Source organism: Apium graveolens, chromosome 11 (assembly GCF_009905375.1).
Source record: "Apium graveolens cultivar Ventura chromosome 11, ASM990537v1, whole genome shotgun sequence".
NCBI lineage: Eukaryota > Viridiplantae > Streptophyta > Magnoliopsida > Apiales > Apiaceae > Apium > Apium graveolens.
In genome coordinates, this window is record NC_133657.1 from 175,276,661 (window position 1) to 175,299,859 (window position 23,199).

A 23,199-nucleotide genomic window follows, 5' to 3' on the forward strand; every position below is an offset into this window, starting at 1 on the left:
CCGAAAATACACCAATTTAGTCGAATCAAAACTTTTTAAACCGAATCTGAAATCGAATCCGAGCCGGCGATTGCAATTTTCAATTTTAAAAATCGAAAATATATGATTTTAATTTCAATTTTATCCCAAAACGAAGTTAAATAGACTCATGCTCATTCCTATAAAAAATAATATTTATGTCTCCATTCATTAACGAGCTCGAGTTCAAACATTTTTTTTGTGCCGTATATAAAAGATGGGATTGGCATGATTCTTGAAGTAAAAGTCAAGTTCGGTTTCGTGGCTCGGCTCATTCACAGCTTGGCGGTGACCATTGAAGACGAAAAAAAAAACTGGACTTGTTACAACTCCTGTACAGCGCCAACAATAAAACAGACAGCTCAGATATCTTCCTCCACATTCCTTTCTTACAAAACCCAACGGCCCAGATTCAATCATACCCACTATTCAACCCCCCTTTTCTACACATTTTTTCCATTTTAGAAGACTCTACACAATTAACTCTGTCATCACCTTTGTCAATTCACAGCCCACTTCATCTCAGCCTTTAAACCAGATCTCTCAATCCTCTCTGTTGACCCTTTTAAAGGTACCATTTTTCACCCCCAAAATTCTTTATATATATGTTGTGTGTAACTGTGTATTATGTATTTTTGTTTTATTTGTGTTGTTTATAAGGCTTTTTAGAGCTTAAATGATTGTTCTTGATTTGTTAATGATATTTGTGTAAACCCTTTTGAATATACATTAAATTATGCTGTTTAAATGTTTTGATTAATGTTTTTTTTGGGGGGATTGATGTAATTTAGATGTTGGGTTATTAAAGGTTGATGCTTTTGTAAGTTCTTGAAATTGGTTTTTATAGATCTTGTTTTTTAGCTTAGATGTCAAGTCAAAAATAAGATTTTTAATTATGTCCTCGAGTTCTTGATTTTTGTTTCTATTGGTTGAATTTTCTAGATCTTGTTAAAAGACTAGAAGTTATTTGCTGAGAAGTGGAGTCAAAATGAGTTCGAGTACAATTCGTAAAGCTATTGGAGCTGTCAAGGATCAAACTAGTATTGGCATAGCTAAAGTTGCTAGCAATGACGCACCGGAGCTAGAAGTAGCTATTGTTAAAGCTACAAGTCACGATGATGATCCAGCGGATGAGAAGTATATTCGTCGGATCTTACAGTTGACCACGTATTCGAGGGGTTATGTCAGTGTTTGTGTGTCTAAATTGTCGAAGCGATTAGGGAAAACACGGGATTGGATTGTGGCTCTGAAGAGTTTGATTGTGGTTCATAGATTGTTAAATGAAGGGGATCTGGTGTTTCAACAGGAGATCATGTTTACGACAAGGAAGGGAACAAGGTTGTTGAACATGTCTGATTTTAGGGATGAGGTGCATTCCAATTCCTGGGATCATTCAGCTTTTGTCAGGACTTTTGCCTTGTATTTGGATCAGAGGCTTGAGATGATTGTGTACGAGAAAAAACTAACAGGGAGTACTCATGGTGGAGAAATTCAAAAATGGAGGTCACCTCAAAATAATGGGGCTTATGAGTATGGAAACCATGAATCGAGGGGAGAATATGGGTATGGTGGTCAGGGGATGAGGAGATCAAGGTCTTTTGGGGATGTTAGGGAAAGTGAAGCAGAGAAGAAAGCCGAGACCCCATTGAGAGAAATGAAGCCGGAGAGAATATATGGTAAGATGGGTCATCTGCAGAGGCTCTTGGACCGGTTTTTATCATGTAGACCTACAGGGTTGGCGAAGAATAACAGAATGGTTTTAGTTGCACTGTATTCTCTTGTGAAAGAGAGTTTTAAGCTCTATGCTGATATTTGTGAGGTTTTGGCGGTGTTACTTGATCGATTTTTTGAGATGGAATACCATGATTGCGTGAAGGCATTTGATGCTTATACAAGTGCAGCCAAGCAGATTGATGAGCTGGTTTCATTTTATAATTGGTGCAAGGATATGGGTTTGGCCAGATCATCTGAGTATCCTGAAGTGCAATTGATCACTGGGAAGTTGTTGGAGACTTTGGAGGAGTTTGTGAGGGACAGAGCGAAGGCAATGAAATCACCGGAGAGAAAAGTGGAACCTACCCCTGTGGTTCAAGAGGAAGAGCCAGTGCCAGATATGAATGAAATTAAAGCATTGCCCGCTCCGGAGACTTATACTGCTCCTCCACCTCCAGAGGCCCCCCAGCCTCCGAAGCAACAAGAGACTGCAGACTTGGTGGATCTGAGGGAGGAAGTGACAACTGCAGATGATCAAGGGAATAAGTTTGCATTAGCATTATTTGCTGGCCCAGCAGCAAATACTAAGAATACAAATGGGAATTGGGAAGCATTTCCCTCGAATGGTGAACCGGAGGTAACTTCTGCTTGGCAGAATCCAGCCGCAGAGAGTGGCAAGGCAGACTGGGAACTGGCCTTGGTGGAAACAGCAAGCAATCTATCTAACCAAAAGGCTGCAATGGGTGGTGGACTTGATCCATTGCTTTTGAATGGCATGTATGATCAGGGAATAGTTAGGCAACATGTAAGCAGTGCCCAATTCGGCGGAGGCAGCGCTAGCAGCGTGGCTTTGCCTGGCATGGGGAAGAGTACAACTCCAGTGTTGGCTCTGCCTGCTCCAGATGGAACTGTTCAGACAGTTGGAGGAGATCCATTTGCTGCTTCATTGAGCATTCCACCTCCTTCATATGTGCAGATGGCTGAGATAGAGAAAAAGCAGCAGATGCTTATGCAAGAACAGATGGTATGGCAACAGTATGCTAGAGAGGGAATGCAAGGTCAAACGAGTTTAAGCAAGATTAATGGCGGTGGATATTATCCACCAGCAATGCCTTACGGAATGCCGCCTGCGAATGGGATGGGATATCCACCTCCTGGGTATTACTACAATCATTAGTGAGTTCTGCATTTTATCATCACTTTTGGATTTTATTTTTCTTTTGCATTGTACTTTAATGTGAATTGCCTTAAATATTTGTGCATGTCACCCGGGAAAGGGTTAGAGAACTAAGGCGGAACTCTTTAAATATTGTTGTGGGAGGGATCATATGTTGTATTATTATATATTTCATTCTAGTTGTAATTTTTTTGAAGTCCTTCACATCTTTATGAGTTCTGATTTCCAGAGCATGTATGATGGATTATTGACTAACCAAAGTTTAGCTCATTGGTAGTCGCCCATTACAGAACCATTGTTTTAATTAACTTAAATATCATTCCTCCAATTTGAAAAATAAGGATCTTGATTTTGACAGACAATCGACTGCACTAGGAGTTTAATTTATTTATTTTTGATGAGTTTAAATTTTGGTAAGGCTGCTGGAGTGACCTAGCAGAATAAAGAGAGTAAGATTTGAGTAACAAGATTTTTGTTGAACACGATAAGAATAGTGATTATAAACCCTAGGGAGATGAAACCGCAGGACAATCTCCACCCGAACCCATCCCCAAAATGATACATAATCAATATTAAGTGAAAAGTTTTATATATAATCAAAGTCTGCCGCCATAAGAAGCTAATACATGTGTATAAATAGGTTTTTTTACAAACCCTAACTTCCACCTAACTAGCAATGATATCTAGCTGCAACTACTAACAGCTAGGTTGTACACAAAGTCAACATACAGTCACTAACATCATTAGTAGGATGCACACTAAACCTGTTTTAAGTTGAAACTAATGCACACTAAACCTGTTTTAAGTTGAAACTAATTTTACTTATATAACTAAATTCGTTACTAGTAAATAGAAGATATTTTTTTTTATTCCCCATCAGCTGCATGCCAATTTGTAAAAATTAGTGATTCACTTGTTAGCGTTGATACGAGGATTTTTGTTAGTTGGAAGAAGAGTGTGTACTATAAGAAGTTCTGCAATGTTTTGAGATAGATTAATGATACCTATGTGTTGACTACTTAGTCTGATTTCTAGAATCTAGATGCAGAGATATTGCTAGTTTTAGCTGAACCTCATTTCAGACCGACAATTCTATTGATAGATCAACTCCTTCTTTATACAGCAACCTGTAGTATTTTTTCGGACTAAACTATGAGATATCACAGTCCTATTTATATTATCATTTTACAGAATTGTTACGGAAATGGGGGCTAGCCTAATTATTACAGTTACTACTCTCTGTTAGCAATCCTGTCTATTTGAGTGGTACAACTTGTTTACACTTCTGCACACGTCTTCTATATTTGTCTGAGTAATTTTGCGCGAAAGTTTGATACCTATCACAGTAAATTTGTATATTGCAGTATGATTGGTGCTAGTCACTTTTTCATGTTAGACTTTAGAAGTCATTTTTTTCTATTTTCCAGTAATTACTTTTGAAGTTTGATTATCTGTCATTTTTTTTTCTATTTTCCAGTAATAACTAATAACTTTTGAAGTTTGATTATCCCCTAGCTGAAACAAGAAATTTTAAAACAGTAATTAGGTGGTTCTGGACTTCTGGTCTGTAAGTGCATTATACATTTGTACATGCATTCAGCATTTAGATCAAGTAGATAGCAGTAACAGTGTAAGGCACCTTTATTCTGGGAATAAAATATACGGGAATTGCACTTTATTGTTTTTTTTAACTTCTATTACATATATAGTATATATAAGGGTAAAATCGCTTAAACATAACTGAACTCTTGTCCAACTTGCAACTGGGTGATCGAACTCAAAAAGTTTGCGATCAACTCAGTTAACAAGTATTAACTTGCAAATAGATAACTGCCGTTAAATACTTTAACGGGCTTGAACTAAAAATGAGGTGGATATCTGGTTTGTATATATCACATGTACATAATTAGAAACGCCAATCCATGTGTCAAAGTCTGGTTTGACCGTCAAAGTGTGGTTTGACCCAACCTAAATTGAAAACATATTTACACATACAATATATTTATATCAATTACTAATTTCCAAATTTAATGAATTGTACACATCAATTTCACTGTAAGAATAGGGGTTACAAACAAAATCTAAATGCCTTTATTTACCCGTCAATTTCAATCATAATCTAAAGTTGCAAATGCAAGAAAATAAAGAATGAAAGATCTCTGGCCACCAACAAGATTCATCATCAAAGCGGGCTTGTATTCTTCATATTATGATAAAAAATTTGCCTTTTACCCGTGGGCAGTTGATTTCACTCATATTTTACACCATCTCATGTCTTATTGTATGTATTATACAATTTGAGAAAAGTTGCATCTATGTAGATATATACACAAGGCAAGGATTGTTTAATGAAGTAGTATATTCACCTAAGAATGGTGATGGTGATGGTGATGGTGATGGTGATGGTGATATGATGATGGGTTTGATATTAAATGGGTGTGTTTTTCTTTCATAATCTTAATTTTTATAATGAAGAAAAAGTGCTGTAGACTGAAGTGTAGAGGTGGTGCCGCTGTGGGATGGGTCGACTTGTTTTTCATCGGAGCATATTGAAGTTGATTTGTTGGCAAGTGAGTTGGCAGCTGAAGCTGATGTGTCATGTTTAACAGAGTTCCGTCTAAAGTCAACAAAAGTTAACGGATGTGCGAGTGCGAGTTTATGTCTATTGAATAAATTAGTTGCAAGTTTTTTATTAGTATAGTTATTTAATCGCCTAAGTTTTTTGAGTTTGATGATCTATTTAATGATCCACTTGTAAGTTGGGATTCAGTTTAGTTATGTTTAAGCATTTAACCCGTATATATAATATATATCGAGAGTTAATCTAGACGTACTTGGCACTCTTTTTTAGTGACCGATTTTATTTTATTCTTCTGCTGTATACAACGTTCCTAATGTCCTACTTCAGAAATGTTAATCTGTTTCATTCATTGGAATTCTAGCAACAATTCGAACCAGTAAAGTTTGCCTGCATTAATTTTATTATTTTTGTTATTCGGAAACCAACTTCTTGCCGTAAAAGTCTACGTACATCGTATCCTTCCTAACTCTAATAACGTATCCTTCCTAACTCTAATAAGAATAAAGCCGACCTACATTTTCGCATGCGACTTTGCTAGGAGTAGAGTTGCACAAAAGGTCCACCGGAGCCTACGGACTTTAACCGGGGTGGGCTTTTAGGGCTTTGACTCTGACCGGACCGGGCCGGACTTTCCGAAAATATCAGAGCCCGTTTGGGCCCTTGAGACAGGCTTTATCGGGCTTTTTTTCGGGTCGGGTCAGATCGGGCCGACTTTTTTCTAATTTAAATCGGATCGAGTATTTTTAGAGATCCTGAAGACTACATATGTTAGCAACTATATTATCGTAAAAATGTATTAGTTTGCATGAAATATTTTATGTGAACATTATTTCGTTGAAAACATTTAAGTTTGACAAAAAATAAACATGTTTATAGAATAATACGTTTTATCAATATTATCCAAATAGTACTTACTATATCTTCTTTCATTAATCTTGCAATAAAGTATATAAATAATATTATTAATCAAGAATATGTAAATATATATGTGTTTAAAGTATTATTTATATTTCTAGTAAATGTAAATTCATAAAAATATAAGAAAATATATTAGAATAATCAGATTTTAATCGGGTTTTTTCGGGCTTCTAATTGGGCCGGGACAAAGACCGGGCTGGGCCGAAGCCCGGGCTTTTAACTGGGCAGGGCTTTGCCTAAAAATATAGGGCCCGTCGAGGCCCTAAGCCCGGGCCGGGTTTTGATCGGGCTGGGCTTGACCGGGTTTTGATCGGGCCGGGCTTGACCGGATTTTGACCGGATCGGGCCGGGTTAGATTTTCGGGACCAGGATTTTTGTGCATCTCTAGCTAGAAGTAGTTTGGTCTATTTTGTTTTAGGTGGCCAAGTCTCTGTAATAAACACAATTCATAGAGCCAAATGCATCCTCACCTAAATCGATGCTTATCACAACTAAACTCACCTAATAATGTAAAATTACAATAAATGAGACGCTAGTGTGAGAGAGGGAGGGAAGAGGGGAGCGAGCGATAGATGCTTCTGGGGTAGCTTATTATAAAATCCACCCCGGCGAGAAAGCCGGAGGTGCACGAGAAGAAATAATGTGGACTGTGCTTGAGCTAACGCGTTCTTGGCTTCAAACATCATCGCATTTGAGAAAGTTAGGGTTTAGGGTTTGTGTATTGTAACTCTGTAATGAGAGGAACCTTTTGGTTTTTTGTATTTTTGAGAAAGTTAATGATCTTGGTCGTTCATTGTCACCTCCATCGTCGCTATGGTTAATTCTGTTAGCTTGAAATAATTGGGAAATCAGAGATATTTGGAAGCTCAATTTTATTAATAAGAAGAGACCTTAATATATAGGGCTTAGAGAAAAGTTACAGATACTTCCAATAAGCACAACTCCTAAAAATCAGAAATAACTACCCATAATTTCTATAAATCACAGACACTCCTCTAACTGACATACAAATAACAAATTACCTAAAGACTTGGTCAATTCTAAGAAAGACCAGTAAATAAAAACTTAAAAACACAAACTTTAACACCTTCTGAAATCTGCAATATCAGTTTAATATAACAATTTATTTTGTTCGCAGAACACTAGCACCTGAACACATTCCAAGTAAATCGCGCAACTTCACAAATGTAGCAACCTTCATAGGCTTAGTTTGTATATCTGCAACCTGATCTCGAGTTCGACAATAAACCAACTCAATTGTTCCATCATTGCTAAGTTCTCTTAGAAAATAATACTTCACATCAATATATTTACTTTTTCTGTGTAAAGCTGCATTCTTAGAATGCTTGATTGCTAAATTGTTATCGCAGAAGATTGTAGTGGCTTTAAGTTGTTTTAGCTGCAGCTCTTCAAGAATTATCCTCAACCAGATTGCTTGACAAGCATAAGCTGTTGCTGCAATAAATTCAGCTACTTTTGTTGATAATGTGATAATAGGTTGCTTCTTAGACGACCATGAAACAACTGCTGTACCCAACATAAAAACATAGCCAACAGTACTCCTTCTATCATCCAAATTTCCGGCATAATCATTGTCGGTAAATCCAAACAAGCCCTTTTCACTCTTCTGGTAGAACAACCCGAATTCTCTAGTTCCTTGCAAGTAGCGAAGGATCCGTTTGGAAGCTAACAAATGCATTCCTGTTGGATTTTTCATGTATCTGCTTATTAAACTCACATAATACATTATATCAGGCCTTGTTATAGTTAAATACATCAAACTACCAACAATTTGCTTGTAGAGTGTACTATCCACCCTCGTTCCATTTCAATTTTTGTGGAGCTTTAATCCAAATTCAGTTGAGGTGCTTGCTGGATTATAATGCTTCATCTCAAATCTGTCCAAAACATCTTGCACATAATTTTTTTGGGATATAAAAATAATCTTATCAGATTGTGTTAGGTCTCAATATGTTTGTAGAAGGGGGGTTGAATACAAACAATACCGTTTAATCGAATAAAATGCGGAATAAAAAAAGTGAAACAAAATTCAAGTTAAATAAAACTATTATTAACCTTGAAAGGTGTTACAACAACGGTATCGTTTACAAGGGATTAATCTCAAATAAATTATTCCAAAACTAGAATAAATTCGACATGAACTTTTTCTATTTTTGTAATAAAAAGGATCAAATGCTAAATGCAATTTGATATTAAGTTTTAGGGATTTTGATCCGCTAGATAGTTACACAAGAACAAGAGGAGTATTTCTACTGGATTAGATTTAACAATTAATACTAGAAATAAATGTTCTGAGAAATTGCAATAAGTTCTCTGCTGTTGTCTTTGTTCTGTGTTCTTCTGTTTTTCTTTTGATATTCAAATGCTCTGTTGAAAAAGAAATAGCTGTTGCTCTTTATATTCAATCCTGTATTTTTAATTGGCAAGACAATTCTTTTAGCTCAACAAGACAATCCTTTTCACTGGTAGAACTTTCGGTAGGACAATCCATTGAACTGGGATGATTTCGACAAGACAATCTAAATGAACTGGAATGACTTTCGGTATGACTATTGATTGTCATACCGATTGTCATACTAATATAAAAGATTTTCTTGCTGAATTAATTTTGAATTTAAATTCAAAATCAATTCTGAAAAACCAAAATATTAATTCAGAATTAATTAATCAATTAATCCAATTAATCAATAAATTAATCTTTGCAGATATAATTTATTTTCTTAATTAAATTATATGACTTAATTAATTAATTAGAGAATTAATACTAATCTTGAACAACAACCACTCTTCTGACAATCTTCTGAAAATCGCTGAATCCATTTCACCACTTCAATGTTGACACTCGATGTACTGTCTGGTTCATGAATGTAACTTCTGTGATGTTTCTTCATGTCTTGATTTTCTTCAGATTAAATCCCTGTAATCAATTGATACCCTGACGAGATCTCTGTCACTTGATTAAATCCACAATCTTGATTTATATCACTGAGGCTTGATCAATTTCTTGAGCTTCTTCCAGTGAATTAAGTCCTCAAGTCTATAGACGAACAATGTTACTTAATCCTTTGACATATGTTACTTTGAGAGATCTCTCTGACGATAGAACCACTATTTACTTGTTACATCCTTATTTGAGTTGAGTTAAATCCTCGAATAAACAAATAGGCTATGACATATGCCTTTCAATCTCCCCCTATTTGTTTGTTAGACAATAACAACAAATACCTAGAGGATAACTCAACTAACAAATAAGAAAAAGATATAAACAGTAATGCAAAGTAAATAGCAGAAAAGTTCTGGATTATATTTAACATTTTCCAGATTCTAAAAGAAATTTACAAGTGAATACAAGATAGATGTTCCTCTAGACTGAATATATAATTACATTAGTCTATCTTGATTCATAAAGCTCTAATCATATTACATTAAGTCTTGAGCTAATTGAATTCAGTTGTCTTCCCTTCCGAATTCACCTTCTTCCAAATCTTGAAGATACTCCTTGTCAAAGACACGATCCTTTTCAGAAGTGAAGCTGGCTGGTCTGACTGGTTGAACTCCAACTAACTTTAGCTTATTCTTGAACTGATTGTACCTTTTAATATTCTTTTCACAATAAGCTTGAATCAGATCAGCTGCTTGAGTTTTCAACATGGATGAATATCCAGCAGTTCTTAAGTGATGTTCCATCCAGACAAGATGCTTAGCAGAGTAGTCTTTAAGAGATTGTGAATCGAGCTGACAGATTTGAAGACAGTCAGACTTAAAGAATCTTACCTGATGAGGATTGTTGACCACTTGAGGACTAGTCCTCCTGGCAAACTCTTTGAGCCTTTCTCGAAGAACTATATTTAATTCTGAGCTTCTTTTGACTTTGTTGAGAAGAACCCAAATCTCTGATAAAGAACGATTCTCAAACAGATGAAGTGATACCTTGAAAGATCCTTCGCTCTGACAATATACAAATATGCTCATTTCATTTAGAGATCTGTCAAAGGCAGCTGTGATCCCTGAGACTTCAGTCTTTATAGCATTCATGTACACGTCATTGTTTGGATTAGAGATCTCCAGCTTGTCAAGAAGATGTAGAAACTGCCTATCATTGTTTGTGCTTAGCTGAGGCATATCAAGTACTCTCCTAGCTTCATCCCATTTTTTACCAATCTTCAGTCTGACATCTCTTCTCCTTTCTTTAGCTTTAATGTCATGAAGACGTTGCTTTTCAAGAGTTTCTGTTCGTTCAATGCTTTTCCTCATGTCAATGATCTGGGTACCTCTTTGAGTTCAACTTCTTTTCTTTTCAACTCTGACTGCTGCTGCTGAAACTCTTTCTCAAAAATTGAGCTTCCTCTTCCCATTCTCCAAAATCACTTTCCTCCTCAGCTTCAAAGAAACCATCTTTATCTTCCAAGACTGGTTCAGTGGGAATGTCAAAAATATCAAAGTCATCCTGTTCTCCACTATATTAGACATCATCAGCCTTCCCTGTGCCTCCAGCAGACGAATCTTTTTCTTTTCCCTTTGCACTTCTCCCTTTTTTCTCCCCCTTAGTTGAGGAATCCTCTACAGACTTTCCTCTAGATCCTCCATGACCTCCATCACCTCCAGAGCCTGAGCCTCCACCAGACGGCCCTTCGAAGAAAGTCCTTTATTCTTCATTAGGGCAGTGAGAATTTTTAATCATGAAATATAAGTGCTTCATCCCTTCATTGAGATGTTCCATGCCCGTCTCTATCTTCAGAAATCTGGAGGAATCCAGTGAATGATTCATTTCAACCAAGTCTTCAAGAGAAGTCATTCTTGTATGGAGAGAGCAGAAGTTTGAAATATCTTCAGCTGATAACGTTGGAGATGCCTGGATTGAGTTAAGCTTTGGTACAACAGAGGTCTTCAAATCTGATATTTCAGTCCTGATGAGAGCCAACTGATTATTGACAGAGGTGGAAGAAGAAGACCATTCAACCACTTGTGCTTTGAATGATTGAGCCTCAACCTGACTTTTTGCAAGTTGTTCTTTCAGTTCAGCAATTTGAGCTAACAGATTTTCAGTGTTTGTGTCTGTGTGTGCGCTCAACTGAATACCTCTCCTATTTGATTCACTCAACTCACGTGCTTGTGTATCTCTCAATATTATTGCTCGTGAGGAGTCTTCCTGATGCTGATCTTGTGTACCTGCATTTGAAATCACCCTAGCCTCTTCAAGAGAGGTCAGTGGTGGTGCAATGGGAATTCGCGAGTCCCGATCCTCAGTCAAACCTATCTTTTCATGTGAAATAGATGTCTGAATTGCTTCAGGGATAGATTGACCGAGTTGCCCTCCACTTTCTCCAGATAAATCTGCGAGTGGAGAATCCCGTGAGGGAGCCAGAGGTGTTGGATCTGGGAGGGGAGAAAATGACTCTATTAAAGGTGGCTGAGAGTCATATTTTCCCTCAGAAGCATGTGACTGCTCTTCTGCCGTAACTATGGCAGGCACTGTAACCGACTCAATGTGCCCTCCTCGCTCTGTGTCCTGAGTATCATCTATTGGTCTGTATGCTTCCATTGTGAGTAATGGAAGTGTGCTTGACTCAGTACAAGATGCCATGGCCCTATGGCGAATTTTAATAGATTCATCCTGTTGATAGAATTCTCTAGTAACTGTTCACTAGCCATATCAAAGTCCATGTCCTGTTGGGAGGACAAGGATGGGCTTTAAGATGCCTCAGTAAATGTTCTTCTTTTCTTGGGAGGAGGCAGAGCTGAGGGTTCATTCACATCCAACAACATACTACTTCCTACTAACCTTCTAGGCAACATTTTAGACAGTGGGGGAGAGGTTGAGATAGGTTGTGACTCTATGTTTGGCTCTATGACCTGGGATTGAAGCTGCGGTTCTACAACTTCATGGTCAGCCCTATCAACCACTAGGGGTCTTTCAACAGAAGTAGGAATAGTTTGAGTGTGAGGAATCATTACCTGCAGAGGAAGAGCATCTGATGTTTGAGCCTGGGTGGTTTGAACCACTGGAGGTTGAGCTTGCTGTTCATGACCGGGAAGATTGAAAATAGGTAAAGGAATGTAAGCGGCCCTGAAAGTAGATACAAGTACCGGAACTTGCATGAATTTAAAGGTTGTGTCTTGGCGAGTGTAAATCTTTTTGCTTACTGGAGGGGGTTCAGTTACTGAAGAGTTAGCAAAAAGAGCTTTATGCTCAGGTGAGAGAAGATGTTCTGCTATGAGCATGAGAAAACGAGCGTAGTAGCACGAAACCCTACGATTTGTAGAATGATCACGTAACGCAGTAGTGAGACGTCTCAGAAGAATGGGTAAAAGTAGTTTGCCAAAATAGATCCTTTGATTGAAAACAGCCGCAAGACCAATGTACTACAGAGTGGAAGTGATGTTGTGAAAGTTGGATTTAGTGCAGTTGGCAAACACTTTGGGGAAGAAAATATCTCATTCAGAAACCAAATTGGATTTAGACAACTTGGTTAAGTTAATCACCCCCTGATAGTGAATAGCATGGAAAAAGTTTGAAATATCATTTTCAGAGGGACAAATTACAGAAATTGTCCATTGGAAAATTTAACGCTCGATTGACGACTGTTTCATCAACTACATACTGTGTGTTTGCCACGGTGAATGAAAAAGATTTAAAATCATCGGCCACAGTAGAGGTTGTGCAAATCAGTCTTAGCAGATCGACATTTAAAAGCACATTTGATTTAATAGCAGAGCTAACAATCAAATGGTCATTTAAAAATCTAATCCACGGCTTAAATTTTTCCACATCACATTTTTCTGGATTAAAATAACCAACAAGATTATGCGAGACAATTTGGAAAATGAGAGCCATTTTAAAAATAAATACAAAAAGACACACACTGTCAGAATTTTAAGAATTAAATTAAGAATATTCGAATTAAAAATTAATTAATAATTCGAATTAATTCAATTATATTCAAAAATTTAGAAACAAATGTGTCTCGTTAAAGTTCTTAACTCACAACAAAGGATCTGGAAAAAAAATGCACAAGACACAAAATAAAATTAACTAAATAAAACACCCAAAAACAACCAACAAACCAAACTGATTTTGAAGGGGGAAAAACCGAAGTGAAATTTAGTTTTAAAAAAAAATCGACAGCACTTCCTTACTGTATGTATACACACGAATATGTATATATGAAACAGTAAAGTGTGCTGAGTAAAAACTCAAGCAAGAAGACAATCAATGGAGGTTTGATTTTGATCGAATTGAGAGAGAGAAACAAGAGAAAGAAAACTGTTGGAATTTGAAAACTGAACTGAATTGATTTACAAAACACAACAAAAAAAAGTTAAGTAGGACAACTGGTATGACAATCGAGGAAAGACATACCGATTGTCTTCCCGATTGTCATACCAGGCAATCGAGAAAACAAAAATACTAATAATATAACTGGTATGACAATCTGATAGTCATACCGATTGTCATACCAGTACAAAATAAAAATAAATTTTATCTGATATAAATTTTATTACTGGCAAGACTATTAATAGTCATATCGATTGTCTTACCAGTTATAAAATTAAACTGAAAATAAAATTAAACACTTATATGTACTGGAATGACTTTCAGCAAGACAATTTCAATTGTCTTGCCGATTGTCATTCTAGTATAAAATTAACTTATACACAGAATTAATACTTATAGTTACAGAATAAATTTATAAAAACAAAAGCAATATTTCAGGAATAATTTTATTTTATTCCAAAAATAGATTTCTGTTGAATTTTAGCAAATAAAATTCATAGAAAAATATTTTTAGAGAAAATAAAATATTCTGAGATATTAAAATTAACAAGTAGAATAAATAAATAAGATAAGATAATAAAACTTACATAGAAATAAGCAAGAAATTATGGAAAATATGATAAAATAAATTTGCAAATGAATTTTTCATTTATGAAAAATTCATTTGTAAATTCATTCAAGAACAGATTTCAGATATTCACAAGTTTAATCACTAAAGCTATTCAACATACCCAATTTACCAACTAATTTGGTAAATGTGGATTCATCAAGAGGTTTAGTGAAAATATCTGCTATTTGTTCTTCTGTTGGAACAAAAAATAGTTCGACAGTACAATTCATGACGTGCTCTCTAATAAAATGATACCTGATGTCAATGTGCTTGGTCCTTGTATGCTGCACAGGGTTGTTGGTGATGGCTATTTCACTTGTATTGTCACATAGAATAGGTATTTTGTTCAATACAGAGCCATAGTCCCGTAGCTGATTCCTAATCCACAAGATCTGAGCACAGCAGCTTCCAGAAGCAATATATTCAGCCTCGACCATTAAATTGGAAACTGTTTGCTGTTTCTTGCTGTACCATGAGACTAGTCCGCTACCTAGGAATTGACAACTCCCTGAGGTGCTTTTCCTATCAACAAAACTTCCTGCGTAATCTGAATCTGTATATCCAACAAGGTTAAAACCAGATTCTTTAGGGTACCAAATACCTAGATTTGGTGTTCCCTTAAGATATCTCAAGATTCGTTTAACAGCAACGAGATGAATATCTCTAGGATCCGCTTGGAACCTTGCACATAAGCATGTAGCATACATAATATCTGGTCTACTTGCAGTAAGATAGAGTAACGAGCCAATCATACCTCTGTAGCTTGTGACATCTACCTTAATGGAGTTTTCACATTGTCCAAACTTGACAGGTGTAGTTGACGGAGTCCTTGCTGATGCAGAATCCTCTAGATTGTACTTTTTGAGGAGTTCCTTGAGATACTTGGATTGACAAATAAAAGTTCCATCTAACCTTTGATTTACTTGTAATCCAAGAAAGAACTTCAGCTCTCCCATCATGCTCATTTCAAATTTGCTGTGCATTAATTTAGCAAATCTCTTACAGAGATTATCATTAGTAGACCCAAATATTATATCATCCACATAGACTTGGACTAATATAGTATCATTTTTATGCTTTTTAGAAAAGAGAGTTTTGTCTATGACACCTCTAATAAAGCTATTTTCAATAAGAAATTCAGAGAGAGTGTCATACCATTTTCCCGGAGACTCTTTGAGTCCATAGATAGCCTTGAAAAGAAAGTAGACAAAATCTAAATGATCTGGATCTTCAAAACCAAGAGGTTGCTCTATATACACCTCTTCATCCAGCTTTCCATTTAGAAAGGCACTCTTGACATCCATTTGATAAACTTTAAAGTTAGAGAATGCTGCGAATGCCAGAAATATCCTGATGGCCTCTAGTCTAGCCACTGGAGCATAGGTTTCATCATAATCAATGCCTTCAGCTTGAGAATACCCTTTAGCTACCAGTCTTTCTTTGTTTCTTGTAACCATACAATCTTCATCTAGTTTATTCTTGAATACCCACCGAGTACCAACAACTTTTTTGTGTGTAGGTCTAGGTACCAGTTTCCGGACTTGTTGATGTTCAAACTGATTGAGTTCATCTTGCATAGCAATCACCCAATCTGGATCAGTCAGTGCTTCCTCAATTTTCTTAGGTTCCATCTCAGAAAGAAATCCTGAGAACATACACTCATTTTGAGTAGCACGTCTAGTTCTGACTCCAACATCTGGATCACCAATAATCAACTCAAAAGGATGAGCTTTATTCCAGAAAGTCTGTCTTGGAAGATTTGATCTTGATGATTCACCTCGAAACACATTGGGATGTTGTGTCCTACTAGTTGATCCTTCAGCATCTCCCCCTGAGTTGTTGTCAGGTTGACTTGATGATTCTTCGTCAGTAGCAGTGGTATCTCCATACTTGTAAAATTGGCCTTTATCAGGCAAAACAACATTCTTAACTTTAATGTTCTCAACTTTCTCAATGACTGGACATTTGACCTTGTAAACAGCCTTGACAAATTTCTGTTTAGGCTTAGGCATAAATGTCTCCTTTCTAGCTTTAGGAGGACTAGCAGTCTTAGACCTATCATGCTTCCTATTATTCACATGCTGACGAGGAGTAGTCTTATCATTAAAACATGCTTATCATTAAAATAAGCATACATCAAATTAAAAGCACAAGACATACAATCAGGAACACCACATGCTTTATGAGAGGGATTAACAACAGGCAACTTATGCATGGTAGACATGACATTTTTGTTATCCAACTCATGTGTGTCTGAGTTAGTCTCAGTTGCTTTCACAACTTTGACTGGAACCTTTGACACACTTGACTTGGAAACAACTTTCTCATTAGAAAGATCTTCAGCACGAATTTCTTCTTGAATAATAAATGAGGTCTCATCAAATGGTTCAGCAATTGATTTTTTATAGAGGGGTTCATCAACACCCTTAAGCACATGTGGTACTTCCCTACCTTTAGCACAGACATGAGGAGGGGAGTTTATGCCTAATTCTCCAATAGCAACATTATAATCATAACCTACTCCAGATGTTTGATTAATAGCTTGCTTATTGTAGAACTCTTTAGCCTTAGAGAAAAAATTAAAGTAAGCTTTGACCTTAGTCTCAAGACCGGTGATCTTGTCTTTGAGAATAGTTTCGAGTTGTCTATAACAGTCAACTCTATTCTCTAGAAAAGATACTTGTTCTTTTAATTTATCTTGATTAATGTGCACAAGTCATAATTCATTGACCTCTTTCTCAAGGTCTTTGATTTGTTGATTTAACATTTCATTATCATGACGAGCACAATCTAAGGAACCTCCTAGATGATAAACTAATTCAGCATCAGTAAATTTTACCTCTTTTCTTGACGATGAGGTGTTTGCATCACTAGCCATGAGAGCAAGATTCCCAACTTCTTCATCTTCACTGTCAGTATCATCCCAGCTTCTTCCCTTTGCCAGGTAAGCCCTTTCAGATTTACTCTTCTGATTAGAATCATAAGAGTTCTTCCTAACTTGTTTTGGCTTCCTGCATTCTGTGGCAAAGTGTCCCAACTCATTGCAGTTGAAGCATCGAATGGTGCTTCGATCAAGCATCCCTATTTTGTACCCACCACTGCTGGTGTTAGAGGATGAAGATCCACCTTTCTGGAATCCGTTGTAGTTGGACTTGTACTTGAACTTGGGATTCCTCTTGAATCTGACATTGGAGAATCTCTTGACAATCAGGGCCATTGACTCATCTTCCAATTGCTCCAGTTCTTCCAAGGAATAAAAATCATCTCCTGATTGATTTGTAGTAGGAGGATCAAATTCTGCTACAATCACATTTTCTTCAGCCTTGGAAGACTGTACCATTCTTTCTGACTGTTGAGATTGTTGTTGTTGTTGTGGTTATTATTGTTGTTCTTCAGCTACTAGAGCAGTAGACGTGCTGACCACTCTTCCTTTCCATAGACTTCCTTCTGCTGAATCTGCTCCAACTTATAGGTTTTTAACACACCATAGAGCCTTTCCAAAGAAATCTCACTCAGATCTCTTGCTTCTCTTATGGCAGTGATTCTATGTTCGAGATGAGTTGACAGTGTTAAAAGGAACTTTTTGTTGACCTCCCTGATTGAATAGTATATACCATTAATGTTCAGGTTTTTGATCAATGCATTGTACCTCTCAAACACTTCAGTGATTCCTTCTCCTGGATTGGATTTAAAGTATTCATTCTCAGAGGTTAGGATTTCTAACTTGTTCTCCCTAACTTCCTCTGTGCCTTCATTAATCACCTCAATAGTTTCCCAGATGTGTTTGAAATCTTTACAGTTCATCACATGTCTATTCATCAAGGGATCAAGGGAATCTACTAAAATTAATTGAAGGCTAGCATCCAGGGAGGCTTCTTCTTTTTCAGCAGGAGAAAAATCCTCAGGATCTTTTACATAAGTTCTAGCTTTGGTAATCACCACATCATCTTCTATTACCTCTGGTTCAATAACCATCGGAATTTTTGGACCCTTCTTTAACACTTCCAGATATTTGGGATTTGCAACTTGTAAAAACAATAGCATCTTCTTCTTCCACATAACATAATTTTCTTTTTCGAATAGTGGAATTTTAACGGTTTCAACTTTTTGTGTAGTCATTATGAATTTTTTTAGTAAATAAAAATTCAAGGAGTGAAAGAATCACAAAAGTCTAGGATCTTGATTTGTTCGTTAATCAGAAGGCTCTGATATCAATTGTTAGGTCTCAATATGTTTGTAGAAGGGGGGTTGAATACAAACAATACCGTTTAATCGAATAAAATGCGGAATAAAAAAAGTGAAACAAAATTCAAGTTAAATAAAACTATTATTAAACTTGAAAGGTGTTACAACAACGGTATCGTTTACAAGGGATTGATCTCAAATAAATTATTCCAAATCTAGAATAAATTCGACATGATCTTTTTCTATTTTTGTAATAAAAAGGATCAAATGCTAAATGCAATTTGAGATTAAGTTCTAGGGATTTTGATCGCTAGATAGTTACACAAGAATAAGAGGAGTATTTCTAGTGGACTAGATTTAACAATTAATACTAGAAATAAATGTTCTGAGAAATTGCAATAAGTTCTCTGCTATTGTCTTTGTTCTGTGTTCTTCTGTTTTTCTTTTGATATTCAAATGCTCTGTTGAAAAACAAATAGCTGCTGCTCTTTATATTCACTCCTGTGTTTTTAATTGGCAAGACAATCCTTATAGCTCAGCAAGACAATCCTTTTAACTGGTAGAACTTTCGGTAGGACAATCCATTGAACTGAGATGACTTTCGGCAAGACAATCTAAATGAACTGGCATGACTTTCGGTATGACTATTAATTGTCATACCGATTGTCATACTAATACAAAAGATTGTCTTGCTGAATTAATTTTGAATTTAAATTCAAAATCAATTCTGAAAAACCAAAATATTAATTCAGAATTAATTAATCAATTAATCCAATTAATCAATAAATTAATCTTTACAGATATAATTTATTTTCTTAATTAAATTATATGACTTAATTAATTAATTAGAGAATTAATACTAATCTTGAACAACAACCACTCTTCTGACAATCTTCTGAAAATCACTGAATCCATTTCACCACTTCAATGTTGACACTCGATGTACTGTCTGGTTCATGAATGACTAACTTCTGTGATGTTTCTTCATGTCTTGATTTTCTTCAGATTAAATCCTTGTAATCAATTTATACCCTGACGAGATCTCTGTCACTTGATTAAATCTACAATCTTGATTTATATCACTGAGGCTTGATCAATTTCTTGAACTTCTTCCAGTGAATTAAGTCCTCAAGTCTGTAGACGAACAATGTTACTTAATCCTTTGATATATGTTACTTTGAGAGATCTCTCTGACGATAAAACCACTATTTACTTGTTACATCCTTATTTGAGTTGAGTTAAATCCTCGAATAAACAAATAGGCTATGACATATGCCTTTCAGATTGCACTACTTCTATACCTAGAAAGTAATGCAACATGCCAAGATCACTCATTTCAAACTCAGCCATCATAGATTTCTTGAATTATTTAAACATATCGACATCATTTCCAGTAAATATAAGATCGTCAACGTATAAACACATAATAAGCAATTTTCAATCAACCCTAGCTTAACAAAGAGTGTGTGTTCATGGACACTTAAGAAAGCTTTCCTTTAAAAAATAAGCTTCAATGCGACTATACCAAGCTCGAGGAGCTTGTTTTAGTCCATAAAGAGCCTTTTTTAATAGATAAACTTTATTTTTACAACCAGTCTTAACATAACCATGAGGTTGTTTGATAAATAAAGGTTGACTTGACATCCAATTGATAAATATGCCACGAGTTGCAAATGTCGTCATCAATCTGATCGTGTCATGTCTAGCGACAAGTGCAAAAATTTCACTATAATCGATGCCATACTCTTGTTTATACCTCTTAGCCACCAAGCGTGCCTTATATTTATCAAACTCGCCATTTTCTTTCAGTTTGGTTTTGAAGACCCACTTTACATCAATGGTTTTGTGTCCGCATGGTAGATCAGTTAGCTCCCAAGTATTATTTCTTTCGATGACTTCTATTTCAGCGTCCATTGCCTATTTCCATTTTACTTCTTTGACGTCACTTTCATATGATGTAGGATCATCATTTGAAAATAAAGCAAAATGAGTGCTTAAATCCTCACTTTTATAGTCTTCTAACCATGCTGGCCTTCTTCGAGTGTAGCGTAGGGGTTGAGCTGCTATATCAGTTGTCTCTCCAGCTATTTGAATAGTTTCAGCAACATCGAGAGCTGAATATGATGAATTTTGAGGTATCGAGGTTGCTGGAACAACATTACTGTTAATACATGGGGCTTTTGAAGTAGGTTGATTTTCAGATTCATCATCAAGAAGAACTCCATCAATGTTATTTCATATGCCAATCCTAAGTGGCTTCTTCATCAAATATAACATCTCGGCTGATCACGATCTTATCAGTTAAAGGATTAAACAATTTTTAAACCTTGGCTGGTTCACTAAAAGCGAGAAAGACACAATTTTCTGCTTTATCATCCAATTCCTTCCTTTTCTCGTTTCTAATATGTGCGTAGGCAATGTAACCAAATATCTTTAAATGATCAACATCTGGTTTCCTTCCACTCCATGCCTCCTCGGAATCATATTCTGAACGACAAATGTAGGACTCTCGTTCAAAATATGAACACTCCAATTAACTGCTTCAGGCCAAAAAGATTTCAGAACCTTTCCTTTTACTAGCAAACCTCATACTATATTGAGAATTGTCATGTTTTCCTTTTTGGATACACCATTTTGTTGTGGTGTATACGCAACTGTTAATTCCTTCCTCAAAGCCTGAAGCTGTGCACGCTTTCACTCTAGCAGATCCTTGATATTCTTCTTTATTGAATCCCAAATATCTTTGGAGGTTTCTTTACGAAGAATTGTTTCCAAAATCGACCGATCAATGGCTTGAAACAAATAGTTTTTAGCTTTCAAATCTTTTAATTTCAGCACCTCAAACTGCTTTTGTGCATTTTTGGATGTTGCAGGCTCCTTGGACACTCCACTAACACAGGTACTTCCACTAAGTACAACTCCTAAAAATCAGAAAACAGCTACCCATAATTCCTATAAATCACAGACACTCCTTAACTGACATACAAATAACAAACTACCTAAAGACTTGGTCAATTCTAAGAAAGACCAGTTATTAAAAACATAAACTTTAACAAATTCGTCACAATGGCCCTTCATTTCTAAGTGAAAATAAACATAAATCATTCAAATAATAAGTTTTACAATTCAATCAATAAATTAAAAACAAAAAGTAGTTTAATGTTCGACTATTCGTCAGATAATAAATCTTTTTTTATTTTGTCAATAAATATACAATAAATCATATGGTATCCCAAAAATATTAGAGGTTGACGTCTCCTAAATCAGAGATATCATCTCGTAACGAAAAAAACTCACACCTAAGATCCAAAAATACGATAACCAAAAAATGTAATACTAGAGGTCTCAATATGGATCCTAAATTTGTTCTCGAATTACACATGACATGTTTTAACTAATATAAGCGTGGTTTAATTAATTTATAAGTAAATTATCAGTAGGTAGTTGACCTATAATCATTTGAACATTATTTCGGAAACTGTTCGTTGTAACTTAGAGTTTCTCAACGAATAAAGATAAAATGGTCATGTTACCTGACAATCATGTCAGGGAACTGTTATTCAATACATCACTTCATGGACATGATTTTAAAAAAAATTCACCCGCTCCGCGCTTATTGTCTGCGGAAAGGAGAGCTTTCGCGTATATTATGCGCAAAATGGGTAATTACTTTTTTACCCTTAATTGCCTTCCGCGTATAATATCCGCTAAACCCCTGGAAATAGATTAAACGAGTTAAGACAACCCGTTTAGCATTTAAAATAAAAAATTTAAATTACAACGCATCTCTGGCGATTTGAAGGCAACTGGACAAAGAATTAGTCTCGAGTCTTGTTCTTCTTCACTTCCCCTTCGATTTCCCAACTCTAACGGTATTAAGGTTCATTTTACAATGACTTTTCTGCGTTTTGTGGATTCTAGGGTTCAGTTTAACTTATGGGATTAAGGTTCAGTTTTTGGCAAATTAATTGTTTATGTTCGAGTATATGTTCAATTGGTTTAATTATGTCCAGTTTTTGCGTGTCTGTGATCGTGTATATTCGTATATATGTGATATGTGGTCGTTTTCGTGTATATATTCATATTATGTTTGGATTCTGCAGTCGTGTTTTGCGTGTCTGTGATTTGTGGCCTGCAATTTGCGTGTCTCTGATCTTGTTTTTGGACTGTTAATTTTAAATATGAGTGTGTAATTTGCGCGTCTGTGAATATGGTGTGTGATTTTGAATTATTTGTTGATGTTGCGAGTTTGATGTTGCGAGTGTATTGATGAATATTGCGTCTGTGAATATGACATGTTTGAATTGTATTTATAAAATCATGTATGAAATTAGAGTTTATGCATTGTGGTATTGAATTTGTGGAACTGGTGTATGATATTATTTGAGATTTGTAGAATTAGATTTTTTGCATTGCGGTTTATTTTTTGTATTGCGGTTTTATATTTGTATTCATAGTTGTGCTGATATGATCGGAATAGCTTATATATATAATTTTGTGGATTGTATGGTTTATGATTATTTTGTTGAACTATTTTCATGTTTATTGTTTTCAGGATGGATAACATACTGTCCGGTCCAGTTAGTCATACTACTATCTTTGATAACGAGTATCATGTGAGTTCAAATATTTGGGAGGGACATGAGCGGGGTCCTTTGGAGTGTTATTGTGGGAACAGGAACATGCGTAGTTGGTTTTTG

General features: G+C 35.8%; 1 protein-coding gene across 1 annotated transcript; it reads left to right on the forward strand.

The window, feature by feature from the left end:
• Positions 1 to 320: 320 nt before the first annotated feature.
• LOC141698544 (putative clathrin assembly protein At2g25430) lies at positions 321 to 3,116 on the forward strand. Its single transcript, XM_074503247.1, has 2 exons — positions 321 to 589; positions 961 to 3,116. Exon 2 carries the CDS (start codon positions 1,007 to 1,009, stop codon positions 2,906 to 2,908), a length of 1,902 nt encoding a protein of 633 aa, XP_074359348.1. The 5' UTR covers positions 321 to 589; positions 961 to 1,006; the 3' UTR covers positions 2,909 to 3,116.
• Positions 3,117 to 23,199: the final 20,083 nt, after the last annotated feature.